A 21638-nucleotide genomic window follows, 5' to 3' on the forward strand; every position below is an offset into this window, starting at 1 on the left:
ATATAGTTTTGGTAGACCATTTATCAGTGTAGGATAGACTATTATATCTATGAGATGTTTTATATAAGCCTCATGCTAAGTCGCTTCAGTCGTGTCCGACTCTGTGTGACCCCAGAGACGGCAGCCCACCAGGCTCCCCCGTCCCTGGGATTCTCCAGGTAAGAACACTGGAGTGGGTTGCCATTTCCTTCTCCAATGCATGAAAGTGAAAAGTGAAAGTGAAGTCACTTAGGTTGTCTACTTGAAAGTTATACAGTCGTGTCCAACTCCTAGCGACCCCATGGACTGCAGTCTACCAGGCTCCTCTGTCCATGGGATTTTCCAGGCAAGAGTACTGGAGTGGGGTGCCATTGCCTTCTCCAATAAGCCTCATAGTAACCACAAAAAAAAAAAAAAAAAAAATCTACAAAAGATTTACAAAAGGGAAAGTGAATGAAATCAGTATACCATTACAGAAAATTATCAATTTGAAAAGGACAGCAACAATAGAGGAGGAAAAGAATATGACAACTACAAGACACCTAGAAAGCCACAAGATGTTGTTATTATTAACTCCTTACCTATCAACAGTTATACTACATATAAGTTGATTGAATTCTCCAAACAGAAGGCATTAAATGGATAGATAAACTAGAGGAAAATAAACAAAAATGAAACTACTCTATGTTGCTTATAAAAGACTCATTTCAAGTTTAAAGATATATGAAGGCTCAAAGTTAATAGATGGAAAAAAAGATGTCTCATACAATTGAGACTCAAAAGATAGAGTAATTCTACTCACTTTAGACAAAATAGTCTTTCATCCAAAAATGGTAACTAAAGACAAGGTCTATATATAATGATAAACAAGATTAAGTCATCAAGAAGACATAACATTCATAAATATATCTGCACTTAATATTGGAGTGCCCAAATATATTAAGCAAATATTAACAAATCTTAAGGGAGAAATGGGCAGCAATGCAATAATTATAGGGATTTCCAGTAACCCACTTTCAAAAGTGAATATCATCAACAAAGAAAATCAGCAAGGAAACTTGAGACTAGGACCATGCCATACACTATATAAAACTAATAGACATACACAGAACATTCCATAAAATAGCAATAAAATACACATTCTTCTCATAAACACATGTAACATTTTCAAACATAGTTCATTAGGTCACCAAAGAACTCTTACATATTTAAGAGATTGAAATTGCACCAGGTATATTTTTCAACCACAATGGTATAAAACTAGAAATCAAAAGTAGAAGGAAACTTGGAAAATGTTTAGTAATATACAACTGTGTTAGGAATAAAAAGAGAGAATTTAATTCAGCAACTTAATTTTACACCTCAGGGAACTAGAAAAGCAACTAAGCCCTACTAATGGAAAGAAATAAAAATCAGAACAGAAATAAAACAGAGATTAGAAAAATAAAAGAATTATTTTGAAAGATTAAGAACAGGGTTTTTTTTTAAAAGACAAATAAATTTGACAAAATTTCCAACTAGAAAAATAAAAAAGTAATGGGGAAATACAGTAAATAAAATCACAAATTAAAGAGGAGTCATTACAACTGATACCACAAAATGCAAAGATTCATATTTGGTATTATATTGACTGCTATGAATAGGTATATCCCAACAAATTGGATAACCTAAAAGAAATAAGTACATTGCTAGAAAACTATAAAATACAAAGATAAAGTCATAAAGATATATAAAATCTATGCTTATATAACTTATACACATTTTGCATCATGCAAAATGAAAGCCGGATGAATCACAACCTGGAATCAAAACTTCCAGGAGAAATATCAACAACCCCAGATATGAAGATGATACCACTATAATGACAGAAAGAGAAGAGGAACTAAAAAGCCTCTTGATGAGGGAGAAAGAGGAGAGTGAAAATGATGGCTTGAAATGCAATATTTAAAAAAAAAAACTAAGATCATGGCATCTGGTCCCATCAGTTCTTGGCAAATAAATGAGGAAAAAGTGGAAATAGTGACAGATTTTTTTGGGGGGGAGGGGAGAGGGGGTCCCAAAATTACTGTGAATGGTGACTGCAGCCAGAAATTAAAAGACACTTCCTCCTTAAAAGGAAAACTATGACAAACCTAGACAATGTATTAAAAAGCAGAGATATCACTTTGCCAACAAAGATCCATACAGTCAAAGCTATAGCTTTTCCAGTAGTCATGTACAGATGTGAAAGTTGGGCTATAAAGAAGACTGAGAATTGAAGAATTAATGCTTTTAAATTCTGGCACTGAAGAAGACTCTTGAGAGTCCCTTGGACTGCAAGGAGATCAAACCAGCCAATCCCAATTCTTTACTATTGAAACCCTTAATTTTCATTGGAAGAATTGATGCTGAAGTTGAAGTTCCAATACTTTGGCCACCTGTATGTGAAAAGCTGACTTGTTGGGAAAGACCCTGATGCTGGGAAGGAATGAAGGTAAAATGAAAAGCAGGTGGCAGAAGATGAAATGGTTAAATAGTATCACCAACTCAATGGATATGGATTTAAGCAAACTGGGAGATAGTGAAGGACAGGGGAGCCAGGCATGCTGCAGTCCATGGGGTTGCAAAGAGTGGACGGGACTTAGTAACTGGACAACAACAATACGATATGTATAGTTTAATATGATATATATAGTGTGGAAATTTTTAGTTTTTGTGTTTAATTCCCCAGTCCAGAAATCAGTTTCTATCATTCTGTCCTGTTAGCTTTCTTCATTTTGTGTGTTTTGGAAATGTAATTTGATGTATAGTATTTATTCATCAGTGTGCTAGAGAAAGATTGCTCTTTCTTGTGAGAGGTAATTTGATACATCTTTTCCTAATTCTGTAGTCAGTGATATTGCATTGGCAACTTGAATTTACCATGGTGGAAATATTTAGACCATAGAAATTTGCAAATAAAAGTCACACAAATTAGCAGAAATTTTTTTTGTTGTTTTATGCAGTTTTATTTTAAGAGAGAGATGATCAACACTATTGCTTCAACATTTATTATTTATATAATGTAAATATATATGTTATGTATATGTGTGCTCAGTAGCTTCAGTGGTGTCTGACTCTTTGTGAACCTATGGATTATTACCCGCCAGAGTCCTCTGTCCATGAAATTTGATGGAATTCTCCCAGCAAGAATACTGGAGTGGGTTGCCATGCCCTCCTCCAGGGGATCTTTCTGAACCAGGGATCATACCCAGGTCTCTTGTGTCTCCTGCAGTGCAGGTGGAATCTTTACCACTGAGCCATGGGGGAAGCCCATGTTATCTATATATAATTTATGCATTATTTATATATAACATATATTATCTATGTTTACTTGTTTTTATTATATACATATATATGTGTTTCCTTTTTCAAAATATTCTGGGAACATTTATAGACTTTATCTTCCATTTGATAAACGTTTCGTCATCTGTGTTCCTTCTACTGAGTCCTATTACTATGTTTTCTAAATTTAATATTTTTTTATTTTTTTTAATCACAGCACTGTTTATAATAGCCAGGACATGGAAGCAACCTAGATGTCCATCAGCAGATGAATGGATAAGAAAGCTGTGGTACGTATACACAATGGAGTATTACTCAGCCATTAAAAAGAATACATTTGAATCAGTTCTAATGAGGTGGATGAAACTGGAGCCAATTATACAGAGTGAAGTAAGCCAGAAAGAAAAACACCAATACAGTATATTAACGCATACATATGGAATTTAGAAAGATGATAATGACAACCCTGTATGCGAGACAGCAAAAGAGACACTGATGTATAGAACAGTCTTTTGGACTCTGTGGGAGGTGGGGGGGGGGATGATTTGGGAGAATGGCATTAAAACATGTATAATATCATATAAGAAATGAATCGCCAGTCCAGGTTTGATGCAGGATACAGGAAACTTGGGGCTAGTGCACTGGGATGACCCAGAGGGATGGTACGGGGAAGAAGGTGGGAGGGGGGTTCAGGATGGAGAACACGTGTACACCCATGGCGGATGCATGTTGATGTATGGCAAAACCAATACAATATTGTAAAGTAAAAAATAACAATAATAATTTAATATCTTTAAAAGTCATGTGTTTCCAGTTATTTTTTATTTTTCCCACTACTTTTGAAGGTATTTTAAAAAATTTTTTTTTACTTTATTTAACTCCTTTTTGGTATTTAGTGATTCTTTTTCTTTTATCTTCCTCATTTCATTATTTTTCTTATTTTAATTTCTTTGGTGAGTTTGGGTCTGCTTAAATATTAGGAAATTGTTTACTTTATTCTTTTTTTTATATGTAGTAGTATATATTTTCTTTCCTCCATTGTTTCTGAGACTCTTTTTATCATATGGAGGCATAACTACAGTTTATCTTCTGAGCATTATGGTGACTTTTCTTTTCTTTTTTATTCCTTAAATAGCTTTTTGCGGGGGAGAGAAGGGGTACATATTTGGGATGAAAGTCATTATGATCCTCAGCTCCTCTGCAAATTATCCTGGATGAACTGCTTAATAATTCCTGCATCTGTATCTATAAACTTCAAAATGTTTCCATTTCTTTGATAGTATTTAGGCTAGGTTTGTGCTGTGGTTTCCCTCAATTTTTTTTTTTTTTAAATCTTATCCTATATTTCTCTTTCCCTTAAATTCCTCAGTATTTCCAATATATGTAGCTTTTTAAAAAATTATTCTAAAAAGTACATCTCTTGCTTCATGGAAGGATGTTGGAACTTTTTGTTCATTATGCCCCTTTTATTGTACAGGTTAAAAGCAATTTCAATATGTAATTATCACAGAGATAGGCAAGATTGCCCCTTCCATGGGAATGAAATGGAAAAAAAATTGGAAAATAAATTGGTAATGTATGTAAATCTACTTATGTGTCTTTGTTTTTGACAATTGCATTCCTAAAAGGGTCTTATCAATTCCAGCTCAAGATGGAGGAGTAGAAGAATGTGCACTCATCTCCTCCTGCAAGAGCACCAAAATTTCAACTAGCTGTAGAACAACCATTGACAGGAGATGCTGGAACCCACCAAAAAAAGATACCCATGTCCAAATACAAAGAAGAATCCTCAGCAAGATGGTGGAAGGGGCACATGATGATCAAATCAAACCCCATACCTGCCAAGTGGATGACCCATAGACTGGAGAACAATAATACAAAGAAGTTCTCACATTATTGTTAAGGTTCTGAACCCCACATCAGACTTCACAGCCTGGAAATCTGACAAAGGGACTGGGAATCCCTAAGGAATCTGGCCATTAGGGCCAGCAGGATTAGATTATCCTTCCAGAGGACTGATGGAAACCGAGATCCCAGTCTGGGAAGGAACAAACAAAATTTTATGCATAACAAGATCTAAAGGAGAAGTGCAGTGACCCCACAAGAGACTGAACCAAAACTACCTGTTAGTGTCAGAGGGCCTCCTGTGGAGACATAAGTTGGCAGGGGCTCACTGCAGGAACTGGGGCACTGGAGGATACACCTTGGCATAAACCCTCTTGGAGTTTGTCACTAACTCTACCATAGAACCCATAGACCCCATGTCTGGGTCACCTCAGGTCAAACAACTACCAGGAAGGGAGTGAAAATCCACCCATCAGCAGATAATTGGATTAAAGTTTTACTGAGCAAGGCCCTGACCACAAGAGCAAGACTCAGTTTTCCCTATCACCAGTCCCTCCCATCAGGAAGTTCACAAAGCCTCTTAGCCTCATCCATCAGAGCGCAGGCAGAAGAAGCAAGAAAAAGCACAGTCTCACAGCTCACAGTGGCCAAAATAAAAACCATATTGCAGAGAATTAATCACAACAATAAAGCAGAAAGTTATGCCCCAGAAGAAGGGACAAGATAAAATCTCAGAAGAACAACTAAATGGAGATAAGCATCCTTCCAGAAAAAGAATTCAAAATAATGATGGTGAAGATGATCCAGGATCTAGGGAAAAGAATGAAGGCAAAGATCGAGAAGATGCTCAAAATGTTTACCAAAGACCTAGAAGAACTGAAAAAACAAACAAACAGAGATTAATAATACACTGGAAGGAATCAATAGCAGAATAACTGAGGCAGAACAAATAAATGACCTGGAGGACAGAATGGTGGAACTCACTGCCACAAACAGAATATTAAAAGAATGAAAAGAAATGAAGACAGCCTAAGAGACCTCTTGGAAAAATTAAACACATCAATATTCACATAACAGAAAAAGAAAGGACCTGAGAAAATATTTGAAGAGATAATAGCTTGAAAACTTCCCAAACATGGGAAAGGAAATAGTTAACCAAGTCCAGAAAGCACAGAGAGTCCCAGAAAGGATAAACCCAAGGAGGAGCACATTGAGACACATAGTAATCAAACTGACAAAAATTAAATACAGAGATAAAATATTAAAAGCAACAAGGGAAAAGTAACAAATAAGAGGGAACTTCCAAAAGGCTATCAGCTGATTTCTCAACAGAAACTCTACAAGCCAGAAGGGAATGGCACGATATATTTAAAGTGTTGAAAGGGAAGAACCTCCAACCAAGAATACTCTACCCAGCAAGACTCTCCTTCAGGTGTAATAGATAAATAAAAAACTTTCCAGACAAGCAAAAATTATTAGAATTCAGCACCATCAAACCAGCTTTACAACAAAAGCTAAAATAATGTCTCTAGGCAGGAAACATAAGGGTAGGAAAAGACCTACAGAAAATAAAACTCCAAAAAATAAGAAAATGGCAATAGGATCATGAATAGCAATAATTATCTTAAATGTAAATGGATTAAATGCACCAACCAAAAGACATAGACTTCCTGGGTGGAATACATGTGCATATATGCACTTCCACTTACCACATAACTCTGTTTGACCCTCCCAAATTGTACGCAATTATTTTATATTGTTAACCATGGACTGGTTCCAAATTGGGAAAGGAGTACATCAAGGCTGTATATTGTTACCCTGATCATTTAACTTATATGCAGAGTACATCATGTGAAATGCTGCCTGGATGAAGTATAAGCTTGAATCAAGATTGCTTGGAGAAATATCAATAACTTCAGATATGCAGATGACACCACCCTTATAAGAGAAAAGAAACTAAAGAGCCTCTTGATGAAAGTGAAAGCGGAGAGTGAAAGTTCAGTTCAGTTGCTCAGTCATGTCCGACTCTTTGCAACCCCATGAACCACAGTACACCAGGCTTCCCTGTCCATCACCAACTCCCAGAGTCCGCCTAAACCCATTTCCATCGAGTTGGTGATGCTATCCAACCATCTCATCCTCTGTTGTCCCCTTCTCCTCCTGCCCTCAATCTTTCCCAACATCAGGGTCTTTTCCAATGAGTCAGCTCTTCGCATCAGGTGCCCAAGCTCACTTAAAACTCAACATTCAAAAAACTAAGATTATGGCATCTGGACCCATCACTACATGGCAAATAGATGGAGAAACAATGGAAACAGTGACAGACTTTCTTTTCTTGGGATCCAAAATCATTGTGGATGGTGACTGCAGCCATAAAATTAAAAGATGCTTGCTTCTTGGAAGAAAAGCTATGATCAATCTATACAGCATATTAAAAAGCAGAGACATTACTTTACCGACAAATATCTGCCTAGTCAAAGCTGTGGTTTTTCCAGTAGTCATGTATGGATGTGAGAGTTGGACTATAAAGAAAGCTGAACACTCAAGAATTTATGCTTTTGAACTGTGGTGTTGGAGAAGACTCTTGAGAGTCCCTTGGACTGCAAGGAGATCCAACCAGTCCATCCTAAAGGAAATCAGTCATGAATATTCAATGGAAGGACTGATGCTGAAGCTGAAGCTCCAATACTTTGGTCACCTGATGTGAAGAAATGACTCATTGGAAAAGACCCTGATGCTGGAAAAGATTGAAGGCAGGAGGAGAAGGGGACTATAGAGATGAGATGGTTGGATGGTATCACTGACTTCAATGGACACAAGTTTGAGCAAGCTCCAGGAGTTGGTGATGGACAGGGAAGCCTGGCGTGCTGCAGTCCATGGGGTCACAAAGAGTCGGACACAGCTGAGCAACTGAACTGAACTAAACTGAATTGTGTTCCTACTATGGCTTGCAATTGTAATTATCTTTTATGTTTTATCTGGCTATTGATTGTGAGAACTGATAAACATATATTACTATTGTGATTGTGTAACTATTACTCACTTAACAGCTTTGTATCATGATTCAGTTCAGTTCAGTTGCTCAGTTGTGTCTGACTCTTTGCAACTGCATGGACTGCAGCATACCAGGCTGGTCAATAAAAAAAATAATAGAACTCTATATCACCAAAACTACCATTTCATAGAAAAACCTGTAATCACTTTTTAAAGTCCAGATGCATATCAGAATTCTCTTGGAATTTTTTGAAAAATACAAATGCTCAGGTATTGCCTTCTTTCTCCAGACTTTCAGAAATGTTTCTAATGAGTATTCATGTTTAAAAACAACTGCACTATATGATGATCTTTTACTTTTATCTAGTTTGTTTCACTTTTTCTATTTCACATTCAATAATCCCATTTCATTTTGCTTATGTTCTTCAATCTGTCTCTTTATTTTGATGTTCTTTCTCAAGCCTCTATCAAATGTAATAGAAAAGCTTCTGTATACATATGTGTGTGTGTGTGTAATATATATATTTTATAAAACTCAAGAATTTTTGCCTAACTAAAAAATTTATGACATTTTGATTCCACATGTTTGACTTAGTATGAATAAAATGCTAGATATCTAATTAAAAAATAGATATGCAACAAGCAACAAAGGTTTACTTTACAGCATAAGGAACCTTAGTTAATATCTTATAATAACCTATGACTGAAAATAATCTCAAAAATAATATACATGTATATGTATAATTGAATCACCTTGCTCTGCACTTGAAACACTGTAAGTCAACTATATTTCAATAAAATATATATATGTTTAAAAGGGCCTTATCAATATATGACAATAAACATAGACTACAAATGTGAAGAGAAGACTCTTGAGAGTCCCTTGGACTGCAAGGAGATCCAACCAGTCCATTCTAAAGGAGATCAGTCCTGGGTGTTCATTGGAAGGACTGATGCCAAAACTGAAACTCCAGTACTTTGGCCACCTCATGCGAAGAGTTGACTCATTGGAAAAGACTCTGATGCTAGGAGGGATTGGGGGCAAGAGGAGAGAGGGACGACAGAGGATGAGATGGCTGGATGGCTTCATCGACTCGATGGACATGAGTCTGAGTGAACTCCAGGAGTTGGTGATGGACAGGGAGGCCTGGCGTGCTGCAATTCCTGGGGTCGCAAAGAGTCAGACACGACTGAGTGACTGAACTAAACTGAACTGATGCTTACTCCAGTTATTAATCAACAGAAAAACTGTAAGCAAACTATGGAGAAACTTTTAAAAAATAAACCATGGGTTTTTTTGAGATTATTCAATCATTATAGGAAAACTTAGAATATTATAAATTTTAAAATATAGTATAGAATTGTATATTGCAAAATCAATGTAAACATATTAACATAGAAAACCCTGCGTTAAATACAGAAAAAATAGTGGCATGTTTTTTCAAATATGTTTACATTTTCATCTAACAATGAGACTTTTTATTAATTTTTCTTTCCATATGTGTTACCACTCTTTATGTTATTTATTGATTTCTTTTTGAAGAGTTATGCCTATTATTTTTTGGTTGTAGAAAATAGTGTATTTCTCTTTATTTCATTCTATCTATACTTTTTTATGAATTATATTAGCATTTAAGTAATCATACATAAAAATTTTATTTTTTCCAATAGAAATTTTTTTTCATATTACCTTTAAGTGTTGGTTTTGTTGTTGTTATTTCGTCCTTGCATTTGTTTTTTCTCAGAGTAGTCCTATCTATTGTTTACTTCCTTTACTTCAAACATTTTTTTCCTCTCATTTTTCAGCTGTTTATTCTTTTTTTTTTTTTTAAAGTTCTTTTCCTGAGGTTGGCTGCCAAGTATTTCTTGACAGCTATTCAATTTATTATGGTAGCAACTGTTGCTGTCCTTGAAGATTGTCCATGTGGCACTTGAAGAGGGGTTCAGTTTGGAGTCATCCTAAAGGCCTCCAACCTAGGTTCCCACACATGCCCTCGAGAATGAGCATCTACAAATATTTCCTGGGAGACCTCTGGCCAGCACTTTGTCGTAGCCCTTACTAAGGATCTCAAGGATGACATTTCTCTCCTCCACAGGGTATTAGAATTTGTGGAGATGTTTCACAGCATAGAGTCTGGGCTCTCCACATGTAGTGATTCAGAGTCCTAAATATCCAGAAAAAAGTTTAACTGTTTTTTGTTTTATTATTTTAATTTTTTATTAATTGTAAAATTTTGTGTCATAGGGGCTTTATTTTGTTTAAATTTATTTGGATTCTGACATATGTATGTTCTTTCCTGTGTTGTGCTTTTCTGGGTATAAAAAAGTGATGTTTTTATAAGTATGACCTTTCCTACGGAACGTCTTCTCTCCTTGGGCATTATAAATGAAAGTGTGCATTTCTAAAAACATGTTCAATTGAATTCCCAACTCTTCCTTCCATTATTGAGTGGGGAACTCACATAAGAAACTTCTAGAAGACAAATTCAATCAGACTTTTATGATTCTTCTTTCTGTTAAATAGTAGTCATTTTATTTCATATAAAGTTGTTAGATAGATGTAAATTGGGCAGAGGTTGTTTGCAGAGGCATTACTGATTCACTCAGAAAATTCTCTACATGTTTTTTTTCCTTTTGGGTGCAGCCATTTTGCCTTCAATCTAGGCTTTGGCAGTAGAAACAGCTCCAAACTTTATCTGTAGTATTTATAGACTGACAGCAATATTCTAGTACCAACTGAATTTAAATGAGCCTCAGTTTTCCTCTCTGTAATCATAAGTCTAAGTCATGTATGAATTTGATTTTTTTGTCTTCATTGTTTTCACGGTTTTTTTTTTTTTTTTTACCTTGAAATTATTACGAAAGATGGAAGTGAACTTAATATGTAGATTAAATTAATCTCTCTCTAGTTGCACAGTTCTCTTAAAATACTGGAGATTCACAAATTGATCAATTCTGCTCTTTTTGAGAGAAAGAGAGAGAGAATGACACACACTCTGTCACTTTCACTCAACTTCTAATCCCTTTAAAGAAAAGGGGAACAACTCTAAATTATATATGGACTGATCTGTTTAATGAAATATTATTTATTCTATCACTTTTGTAAAATAATAAAGTGAAAATTTGCATCATAAATGTTATCAATGTATCATAATTCTGTTTTATATTTTTTCATAATATAAATGAGCCAGTATAATAAGGCTTGTCCAGTCTCTGGTTTAAGATGACATTGTGGGTAAGTGGTTATATATTATTTCCAAAATGGTCTCTATATTATTAGAGAGAGAGAGAATGCTTCATGTTTTAAGGAAACATATATTATGAGCCAGTTTTACCCAGAGGATTAGATGGATCAAGTTTCAAGAAAACTCAAGAGTACAGGTAAAATTTATTATAGATTTTAGAGATAAGCAGAGATTTACGAAATAGACCAGTATTCCAGGGTGAAATAATTTGTGTATGAAAGTTGATGGCACAGTGGAGGAAAAGCAAAGAGTTTTCTCTAGATAGAGCATAGAATCTTGGACTTCATGAGAAGAATGTTTGGAAAAAATGAAACACTATTGTGACTCGAGAATATTAGCTTCTTGTAGAGTTCTGTGTCTTTTACTATCTCTTACAGCATTGAATAAGAAAATTGCACTTAGAACAAATAATCCATAAACTACAACTAATCCACTAAAATTATACCTACAGCTCATACCCTTTATGAACTGAAAGCATTTCCCATTACCAGTGTCCTCATGGCCCCTTTCACATCTTTGTTTCTCAGAGTATAGATAATGGGGTTTAAAAGTGGGGTGACTATGGTGTAGAAAAGGGAGACAAACTTTCCCTGGTTTTTGGAGCTACTTTTAGCTGGCTGAAGGTACATGAAAATGATGGTCCCATAGAAAATGATGACCACAAGCAGGTGGGAGGAGCAAGTCCCAAAGACCTTGCTACGCCCTGCTGTTGATTTAATCCTCAACACCGCTCGCGTTATAAAGCCATAGGAGACTAAAATGAGTGACACAGGGACAATTAGAAAGATTACACTGGCCACGAATAGTTCTACTTCATTGAAAGTTGTGTCCACACAGGCCAGTTTTATGAGCACTGGCACCTCACAAAAAATATGGTCCAATTTGCGATGACCACAAAGAGGCAGCTGCACAGTAAGGGAGCACTGAATAAGGGAGGTGATGAGGCCACTGAGCCACGCTGTGCTGGCCAGGGATGCACAAAGCTGAGGATGCACGATGGTTGTGTAGTGCAGAGGCCGGCAGACAGCAGCATAGCGATCATAAGCCATGACCGCTAGGAGAATACACTCAGAGGAACCCAGCCCGGTGGCTACATAGAGCTGGGCCACGCATCTGCCATAGCTCATGTTCTTGTCTTTCTTATTCATGGTAACCAGCAACTGTGGGGCAACACTGGTGGTGAAGCAGATGTCTACACAGGAGAGGTTGCTGAGGAAAAAGTACATTGGAGTGTGGAGTTTGGGGTCCAAGTAAGAAACTAAAATGATGGCAGTGTTTCCCAGTAGGTTTAAAATGTAGAAGAGCAAAATTATAACAAAGAGTATTCTCTCTAGTTGGGGCTGATCAGAAAATCCCAGAAGAAGAAACCCTTTTTCAGAGCTGCTGTTGCTTTCTTCCATTATCTTGCAGCCTTCAATTCATAAAAGGGTTTATACTCTGGAGATAGAAAGTGAGGAGGTGAATATTAGTAAACTGTAATTGTTTCCAATATGATTATTTTTCTCTTACAACATTCAACCATGTTGTGAAAGAATGATAGCAGTTTCCTCAATGTATATTTTTGACAGAAAATACCTCTCCCCATGTTTTCTTGAAGCAGATTCCACCCTAATAGGAGGAACTCTAACACAGACACCATCACAATGCCTGATTCTTTTCGTTCTTAATTCAAAAGGGTATCATCTGCTTTACATTCTTCATCTAGCAGAGACATCTCTGTAAATTTAGTAATGTGCATTTGTGAGACTCTATTCTATCAATTCATGGGGTCACAAAGAGTTGGACACGACTGAGCGACTGAACTGACTGATTCCATCAATAGTGGTTGCAGACTCCTGGAAGAGTCTGCTATTGTTTTCTAAAAAAAAATTATCCAAAAAAAAAAAGAAAGAAAGAAAATAAAAAATAAAAAAATTATCCAATGGCAGACAAATATGGAGGAGACATTGGGAAAAATAACAGTTATATGTGGAGAGAATATAGGTTAGATGCGAGTAGTGGTGACATATCCCAGGCATGGAAAGAAGTTTGAACCAATGTGGCCGAGAAGGGAACTCTAAAGAGGTGGGTGGTCTTGAGAAGAGAGGAAAGAGACTAGATGAGAAAAACAATAGCATCACCATGACACCCACTAATTTGTTTGGACACTGCCATTGACTTAACGCAGAGTTTAAGCTGCAGACATTTTTAACTAAATACGCAGTTAGCAGTCTCTCACACACACATTATTCCATTGTTCCTTCTTCACTTCCCACCTCCTTCTCTTCAATTACCGCCTTCCCAATAATTTTTAACATTTTTTGATTATTGTAGAGTAGCTTACAAGTATTTACAGATGAGTTAGAGAAGTAGTCTATCTTGTCTCTCTCCTTTATAGGTATTTCCACTTAAAATTTTCATATCTTTTTTTATTAAAATACAATAGTTGAAAAAGTATTTTTGAAATAATTTAATGCTGCTTATATTCACCTAATTGTTTATTATTTCATTTGAAAATGTACTTTAAACACATTACATTTTAGTATATAATATTTTAATAATAAAAACAAATTTTAAAAATAATATTTACTTATGATATCTTCACTTAAAAATGATTACTGTTAACTGCTTAGTATACCAGAAGAAACAACTTAGTGATACTAAAAAACTTACTTTCATCTCCATACTCCTTGCTCAACACCTGTAAACATTAATAAAAATTTACATATTTATTATTATAATGGGAATAAATATTAAACTGGTGGTAGTCAAATTATAAATTAATAATTTCTTTAAGTAAATACATATCTATTTTTATAATTTTCAATACTTTATGCTGTTTATACTTACTATATATCCAAATCTTGTATTTTTATGTTATATCAAAAGTTTAAAACACATCAAAAATATCTAACTTTCAAAGATTATGTAAGCTTTCATCATGTGAGAAATGTGATTTATTTTATTGTTTGCCATTAAAGTTGGTTATAATTTGTTATTATATATATTATATAATATGTAGTATTAACATATATGTTATATATAATATATTATATGTTATATAATATATATGTTATATATATTATATATAACACATATATGTGTGTTATATATAATTATATATATTATAATTTGTTATTATATATAACATAATCTACTGTATTTACATAATTTATAAATATATATACATATATATATAAAATTATATGTGATGCAATGAGGTATGTGATATATGAAACAATACATAATTATATATACCAAATGTTCACAGAATATTGTCTTATCTAAAAAAATCTGTATATGTATCCAAGTTTACAATCTGTGGAGTTTAAGACTTTCTTTAATATAATGTGGAAACAAAATACAACAAAATCCCTCTGTAGTTAAGGAAAAATATGAAAAATAGTGTTTTTATTTGAACTAGAATAATATAGATGAAAGAAGGGGAAAAAATTGGTCTATAAGCACTTTGCTTACAGTTTTAGTTATTAGTTTTGCTAATAGACTGTGGTGTTGCAGAAGACTTGTGAGAGTCCCTTGGACTGCAAGGAGATCCAACCAGTCCATCATAAAGGAAATCAGTCCTGAATATTCATAGGAAGGACTGATGCTGAAGCTGAAACTCCAATACTTTGGCCACCTGATGGGAAGAACTGACTCATTGGAAAAGCCCCTGATGCTGGGAAAGATTGAAGGCAGGAGGAGAAGGGGACGACAGAGGATGAGATGGTTGGATGGCATCACCGACTCTATGGACATGAGTTTAAGTAAGCTCAAGGAGTGGTGATGGACAGGGAAGCCTGGTGTGCTGCAGTCCATGGGGTTGCAAAGAGTCGGACACAATGAGCGACTGAACTGAACTGAATACAAGAATTTGTTAATTGCTCAGTCATATCTGAGTCTTTGCAACCCCATGGACTGTAGCCCCTCAGGCTTCTCTGTCCATAGAATTCTCCAGACAGGAATACTGGAGTGGGTAGCCCCTTCCTTCTCCAGGGGAACTTCCCGACCCAGGGATCCAACCCAGGTCTCCTGCATTCCAGGCAGATTCTTTACCATTTGAGCCGCCTAGAAAATGTATATGAAAATCAAGATGGTGTGTGTGTGTGTGTGTGTGTGTGTGCCAAAGTCCCTTTATGATCTTCCCCACCACTTCCCTTCCAATCACTATCATCTAGCACCTGCACCTCTGCCAGAGTTCCCAAATTGAAAATTTTTTGCAGTCTTCCCCCAATCACCTCCTTCTCTACAGAGGGGAACAAAGTAAAAAATTTCAAATATAAAAAAGGAAATTCTAGTTGCTGGTAAACACTTTGGATAATCTTCTAATCTTAATATTTCTACTGTTATTTTGAAAATATATACTAAGCATTTCAAACAATGGCTAACATTGTACCTTCATTATCATCAGGAACAAAACAAACAAAACCTCACCAAATTAAATGTAATAAAGAAAAAAGGTACTGACATTCATCAGAACTGTTGCAGAAATCCCAGAATGGGACCAGTAGGCCTTGAAGGGAAGAAGAGGTTATTCAATGTCACTGATGTGGGCAACACCCCCAAAATATCAGAAATAATTCCCCTTTAAATGAAGTTCTTACTATTTTGTTAACAGTTATGCACACATCTAATGGACAAGGAGGCAGGGAGCAATCAGGAAAAATGTGTAGAGGAAACTCTGGCAAGGGACTCGTAGAGCTATTAAAGTAGCATTATCTAAACTAAGGAAATTATTATCCCAGTCATGGCAAAGGATGAGAAAGTGTTAAGAAGTGCGGTTTAGAGAAGAATGTAGGTGTTCACACAGCAAAGGAACAGAAACCAGGAAAGGATTCTCAATGGCTACAACCCCATGGAATCAATCTGATAATGATGCAAGATAATGCAATGTAAACGTGCCAGCAAAGTTGAAAAGACAGTGGCCACAGGGCTAGAAAAGATCAGTTTTTCATTCCAATCCCAAAGAAGGGCATTGCCAAAGAGTGTTCAAACTACATTTTCAAACTAAATTTTCGAACCACAGTTATGCTCATTTCATATGCTAGCAAGGTAATGCTCAAAATGTTTCAAGCTGGGCTTCAACAGCACATGAACAAAGAACTTCCAGATGTACAAGCTGGATTTTGAAAAGGCAGAGGAACCAGAGATCAAATTGCCAACATCCGTTGGATCATAGAAAAAGTTAAGGAATTCCAGAAAAGAAGTCTACTTCTGCTTCCCAACTATGCTAAAGACTTTGACTGTGTGGATCACAACAAACTGTGGAGAATTCTTAAAGAGATGGGAATCCCAGATCACCCTACCTGTGTCCTGAGAAACCTGTATGCAGGTCATAAAGCAACAGTTAGAACCAGACATGGAAAAACAGACTGGTTCAAAATTGGGAAAGGAGTATGTCAAGTCTGTATATTGTCACCCTGCTTATTAAACTTGTATGCAGAGTACATCATGCGAAATGCCGGGCTAGATGGAGCACAAGCTGGAGTCAAGACTGGTAGGAAAAATACCAATAACCTCAGATATGCAGATGATACAACTTTAATGGCAGAAAGCAAAGAGGAAATAAAGAGCCTCCTGATGAAAGTAAAAGAAGAGAGTGAAAAAGCTGGTTTAAACTCAATACTCAAAAAACAAAGATCATGGCATCACGTCCCATCACTTCATGGCAAATAGATGGGGAAACAATGGAAACAATGAAAGACTTTATTTTCCTGGGCTTCAAAATCACTGTGGATGGTGACTGCAGCCATGAAATTAAAAGACACTTGCTCCTTGGAAGAAAAGTTATGATAAACCTAGACTATGTAATTAAAAAGCAGAGACATTACTTTGCCAATAAAGAGCCATCTAGTCAAAGCTACAGTTTTTCCAATAGTCATGTATGGATGTGAGAGTTGGACCATAAAGAAGGCTGAGTGCTGAAGAATTGATACTTTCAAACTGTGGTGCTGGAAAAGACTCTTGAGATTCCCTGGGACTGCAAGGAGATCAAACCAGACCGTCCTAAAGGAAGTCAACCCTGAATATTCATTGGAAGGACTGATGCTGAAGCTGAAGCTCCAATACTTTAGCCACCTGATATGAAATGCTGACTCACTGGAAAAGATCCTGATGCTGAGAAAGATTGAAGACAGGAGGAGAAGAAGGTGACAGAGGATTGACTCAAAGGACATAAGTGAGAAAATTCAGAGAGATAATGAAGGACAGGGAAGCTTGGTGTGCTGCAGTCCATGGGGTTGCAAAGAGTTGGACACCACTGAGTGACTGAACAACAGCAACCTTCTTTATGGCTGAAAATTCTCCCTTACCAGAGAGCCAAACCAGCAGCTTCATGCATTTGTGAAGACAAACTGCAGCCCCATACGACTAGTATGCACAGTCAGCAGTTCTGCTTGGCTAAGGTTCCTAAATGGTAGTTCAGTCCATTGATGGAGACAAGCCTACAACCCCATCTGACTGCAGAGCAGCTTTCTTCAGAGTTGCAACCCTATTCAAATGCATATCTCAACCTGCAGCCCCATCCAAATGTGTGGTATAGTCAGAGGTATCATCCTACCTGGGACTCCAGTGACCCCACACAATGAAGCACAGCCACTGGACCTATCTGATCACAGAGTCCAGTCTGTACCTCTGTTCACACCCAGAGTACAGCTCTTCTGAAAATAGAGCCCAATCAGTATCATCACCCGGACTTGGAGTATAGCCTGTGGCACCATCTGACAAGGGGTGATTGCAATGGTAACTCTGCATGATCACATAATTTAGCCAGCAGTATTGCCTATTCAAAGAGCTCAGCCTGCAGTCTCATTCATTTGCAGAATCTAGCCTGTGACACTGCCTGGTCAGAAATCACAGCATGCATTCCTGCCTGATTATGTTACCTAATAAGTGGCCCTGCTTGAATACAAAGTCCAGTCAACTGTTATTCCCTATTGCAGGGCCCATCCAGAGAACCCACTAGAGAATAGTCAGTGGTGTTACTGTCCCAGAAAGCCCAGCCAGAGGCCCTACTTGATAAAGGAGCTCAGTCAGTGGAACCATCAGATCACAGAGGCCAGCCATTAGGTCTTCTTAACTAAAACTTAGGCAGAGGTCCTAGCTGACCTCAAAGTCCAGGCATTAACCCCACTTCATCAGAGACTAGCAGAATGCCCCACATCCCCATGTATATTACAAACTATCTTGGCTGGAACACCAGGTAGGGATGATTGGGTAAAGGTCTTTTGGTCTTTGCCAAAATGAGCTTGTAAAGAGTGGAAGAGATGCTCAAATATATAGACACCAACATAAATTTACAAGCATCATGAAGACAATAGGAATGGTGGTACTGCCAGTGAAAACCAATAAAACTCTAATGACCAAACCCAAAGAAAGAGAGATCTATGAAATGACTGACAGAGAATTCAGAATAATTATTTTAAATATTTAATGAATTATATGAAAACTATACAACTATATAAAATTAGAAAGAAAAATTAATACATGAACAAAATGAGATCTCAACAAAGGAAAAGAAATATAAACAAAAACAAAAAGAAATCTTACAGCTGAAGAATACGATGCTTGTCTAAAACATTCAGTAACAGCAGACTTGATCAAGAGGAAGAAATCTTCCCTGAACTTGAAAACAATCCATTTGAAATTACTCATTCAGAGGACAAAGAGGAAAAAGAAAGAAAGAAAAAATGTGACAAAGATCTTATAAGACTTACGAGACATCACATAGGTATACAATATAAACATTTTAGGAGTCTCAGAAGGATAATAGAGTCTATTGAAAGAAATAATGACTGAAAACTCTCAGTTTTGAAGAGGGATATGGACATCCAGGTACAAAAATAACAAAAATTCCCTGACTCAATCTGAAGTGGACTTCTCTGAAACATAATATAATCAAAATTTGAAATTACGACAAAAGATAAAATTTTGAGATCCACAAGAAAAAGAATCATCACATAGAAGGGAATCCCCCATAAGCCTTTTTGTAGGTTTCTCAGCAGGGACCTTGCAGGCCAGGAGAGAATGGGATGATATATTCAAAGTACTGACAGAGAACAAATACCAACCAAGAATATCTGACAAACTGTCCTTTAGAAATAAATGAGAATTAAAAATCTTTTCACAGTAAACTGTATGAACCTAAAGAGACACATTTAGCTTTAAAGATAAGTATAAGCTGAAAGTGAAGGGATGGAAAAAGATGTTCCATGCAAATATTAACCAAAAGACAGCAGAAGTAGCTTTACTTATATCAGGTAAAATAAACACATTGCAATAACTCATAAGAGACAAAAAAGGCATTGTATGATAAACAGAGACAGCTAATCAAGAGGATGAATTGACCATCATATTGTAAATATATATTATCCAACATTGGAGCAGCTAAATATATTAAGCAAATATTAACAGATTTAAAGAGAATAATATACACCAATACAATAATACTATGAGATCCGTACTCCATTTTCAATAATGGAAGCATCATCCAGAGAGAAAATCAATAAGAAAATGTTGGAACTGAACTATATAATTCAGACCAAATGTGCCTAATTTCTCCGTCTCCCTTTCTCTCTCTCTCTCTCTCACAGGCACACACAATAGATGCACACACCCACACAAATAGACATACACACAGTGTTTCCTAATTCTAAGGAAAAAATTAAAGACTCAATTATAAATGTATTTTTGCCAGTCTTAGTTTTATAAAATCATAAACACTATGGCAGAAAGCGAAGAGGAACTAAAAAGCCTCTTGATGAAAGTGAAAGAGGAGAGTGAAAAAGTTGGCTTAAAGCTCAACATTCAGAAAACTAAGATCATGGCATCTGGTCCCATCATTTCATGACAAATGGGGAAAGAGTGGAAACAATATCAGACTTTATTTTTGGGGGGCTCCAAAATCATGGCAGATGGTGATTGCAACCATGAAATTAAAAGATGCTTACTCCTTGGAAGGAAAATTATGTCCAACCTAGATAGCATATTCAAAAGCAGAGACATTACTTTGCCAACAAAGGTCCGTCTAGTCAAGGCTATTGTTTTTCCAGTGGTCACATATGGATGTGAGAGTTGGACTGTAAAGAAAGCTGAGTGCTGAAGAATTGATGCTTTTGAACTGTGATGTTTGAGAAGACTCTTGAGAGTTCCTTGGACTGCAAGGAGAACCAACAGTCCATTCTAAAGGAGATCACTCCTGGGTGTTCATTGGAAGGACTGATGCTAAAGCTGAAACTCCAATACTTTGGCCACTTCATGCAAAGAGTTGACTCATTGGAAAAGACTCTGATGCTGGGAGGGATTGGGGGCAGGAGGAGAAGGGGATGACAGAGGATGAGATGGCTGGATGGCATCACTGACTCGATGGACGTGAGTCTGAGTGAACTCCGGGAGTTGGTGATGGACAGGGAGGCCTGGCGTGCTGTGACACATGGGGTCGCAAAGAGTCAGACACGACTGAGCGACTGAACTGAGCTGAAAATATAGCTTGCTTGAAGTCCTATAGAATGTCGTTTGAACACATGAATATTTGTTTTTATGTCTGTCCTGTCTTCTGTCTGTGTCTTTGCTCAGGTAAGGGATGTGTTGCTTTACTTCATGGCTGCATTTCCTTCTGTTTGTATTTAAGATAAGTATATAATCAACTTTGATTTGAAAAGAATTCCTAAAAATAATCATTCTAACTTATACCTATTTTATATTTTGTATGATGTAAAACCCATGTAATTTTCTCAGGACAAATTTTAATAACTACACTTAAAATAGCAATAGTCTATTTCCAAGCATTTCAAGCCCCCATCTCTTCCCACCATTCAAGAACTGATTGTTCCTTAAACTTGATGCTCTAGCTAAAGCTCAGTGCAAAGCCTAGACAAGTGGTCATCAAGTACTAAGGGTGGGTGAAAGAATTCTTGGATGCCATAGGTCTTTATTCATCAATCTTAAGGTCCCCAGGTACACTGAAGACTTCATTTTGTTAACTTCACACATTAAGCCTGTCATCTGAAGAGGTGAACATAACAAGCAAACTCAGAATAATAACCAATTTTTTGTTTCCCCAAATAGTTTTCTCTGCCATCCCTTAGAGTCTCATGCCATCATAATATTTGATTTTCATGTGATCTACAATTACCAAAAATTTATAATGTGCTAGGCACTGAGTTCAACCCTACAGACTCTGTAATGTTAAAATTTAGATATGGAAACAGATATGGTAACAATATCTTTATACTTTAAAAACTGCTGCAGCAAATAACTACCTGTATACTGTCAAGCCCTTTTTTCTTGTATATT

General features: G+C 36.4%; 1 protein-coding gene across 1 annotated transcript; it reads right to left on the bottom strand.

Moving 5' to 3' along the window:
- Positions 1–11761: 11761 nt before the first annotated feature.
- LOC147369235 (olfactory receptor 2G6) lies at positions 11762–13018 on the bottom strand. The gene has a single exon (XM_086413506.1). The coding sequence runs from the start codon at positions 12764–12766 to the stop codon at positions 11828–11830; it is 939 nt and encodes a 312-aa protein (XP_086269632.1). The 5' UTR covers positions 12767–13018; the 3' UTR covers positions 11762–11827.
- Between the last annotated feature and the right edge of the window lie 8620 nt (positions 13019–21638).

The sequence above is a fragment of the Bos grunniens genome, chromosome 7 (assembly GCF_055505025.1).
Source record: "Bos grunniens cultivar Pamir isolate PY7600 chromosome 7, Bosgru_T2T1.0, whole genome shotgun sequence".
Lineage (NCBI taxonomy): Eukaryota > Metazoa > Chordata > Mammalia > Artiodactyla > Bovidae > Bos > Bos grunniens.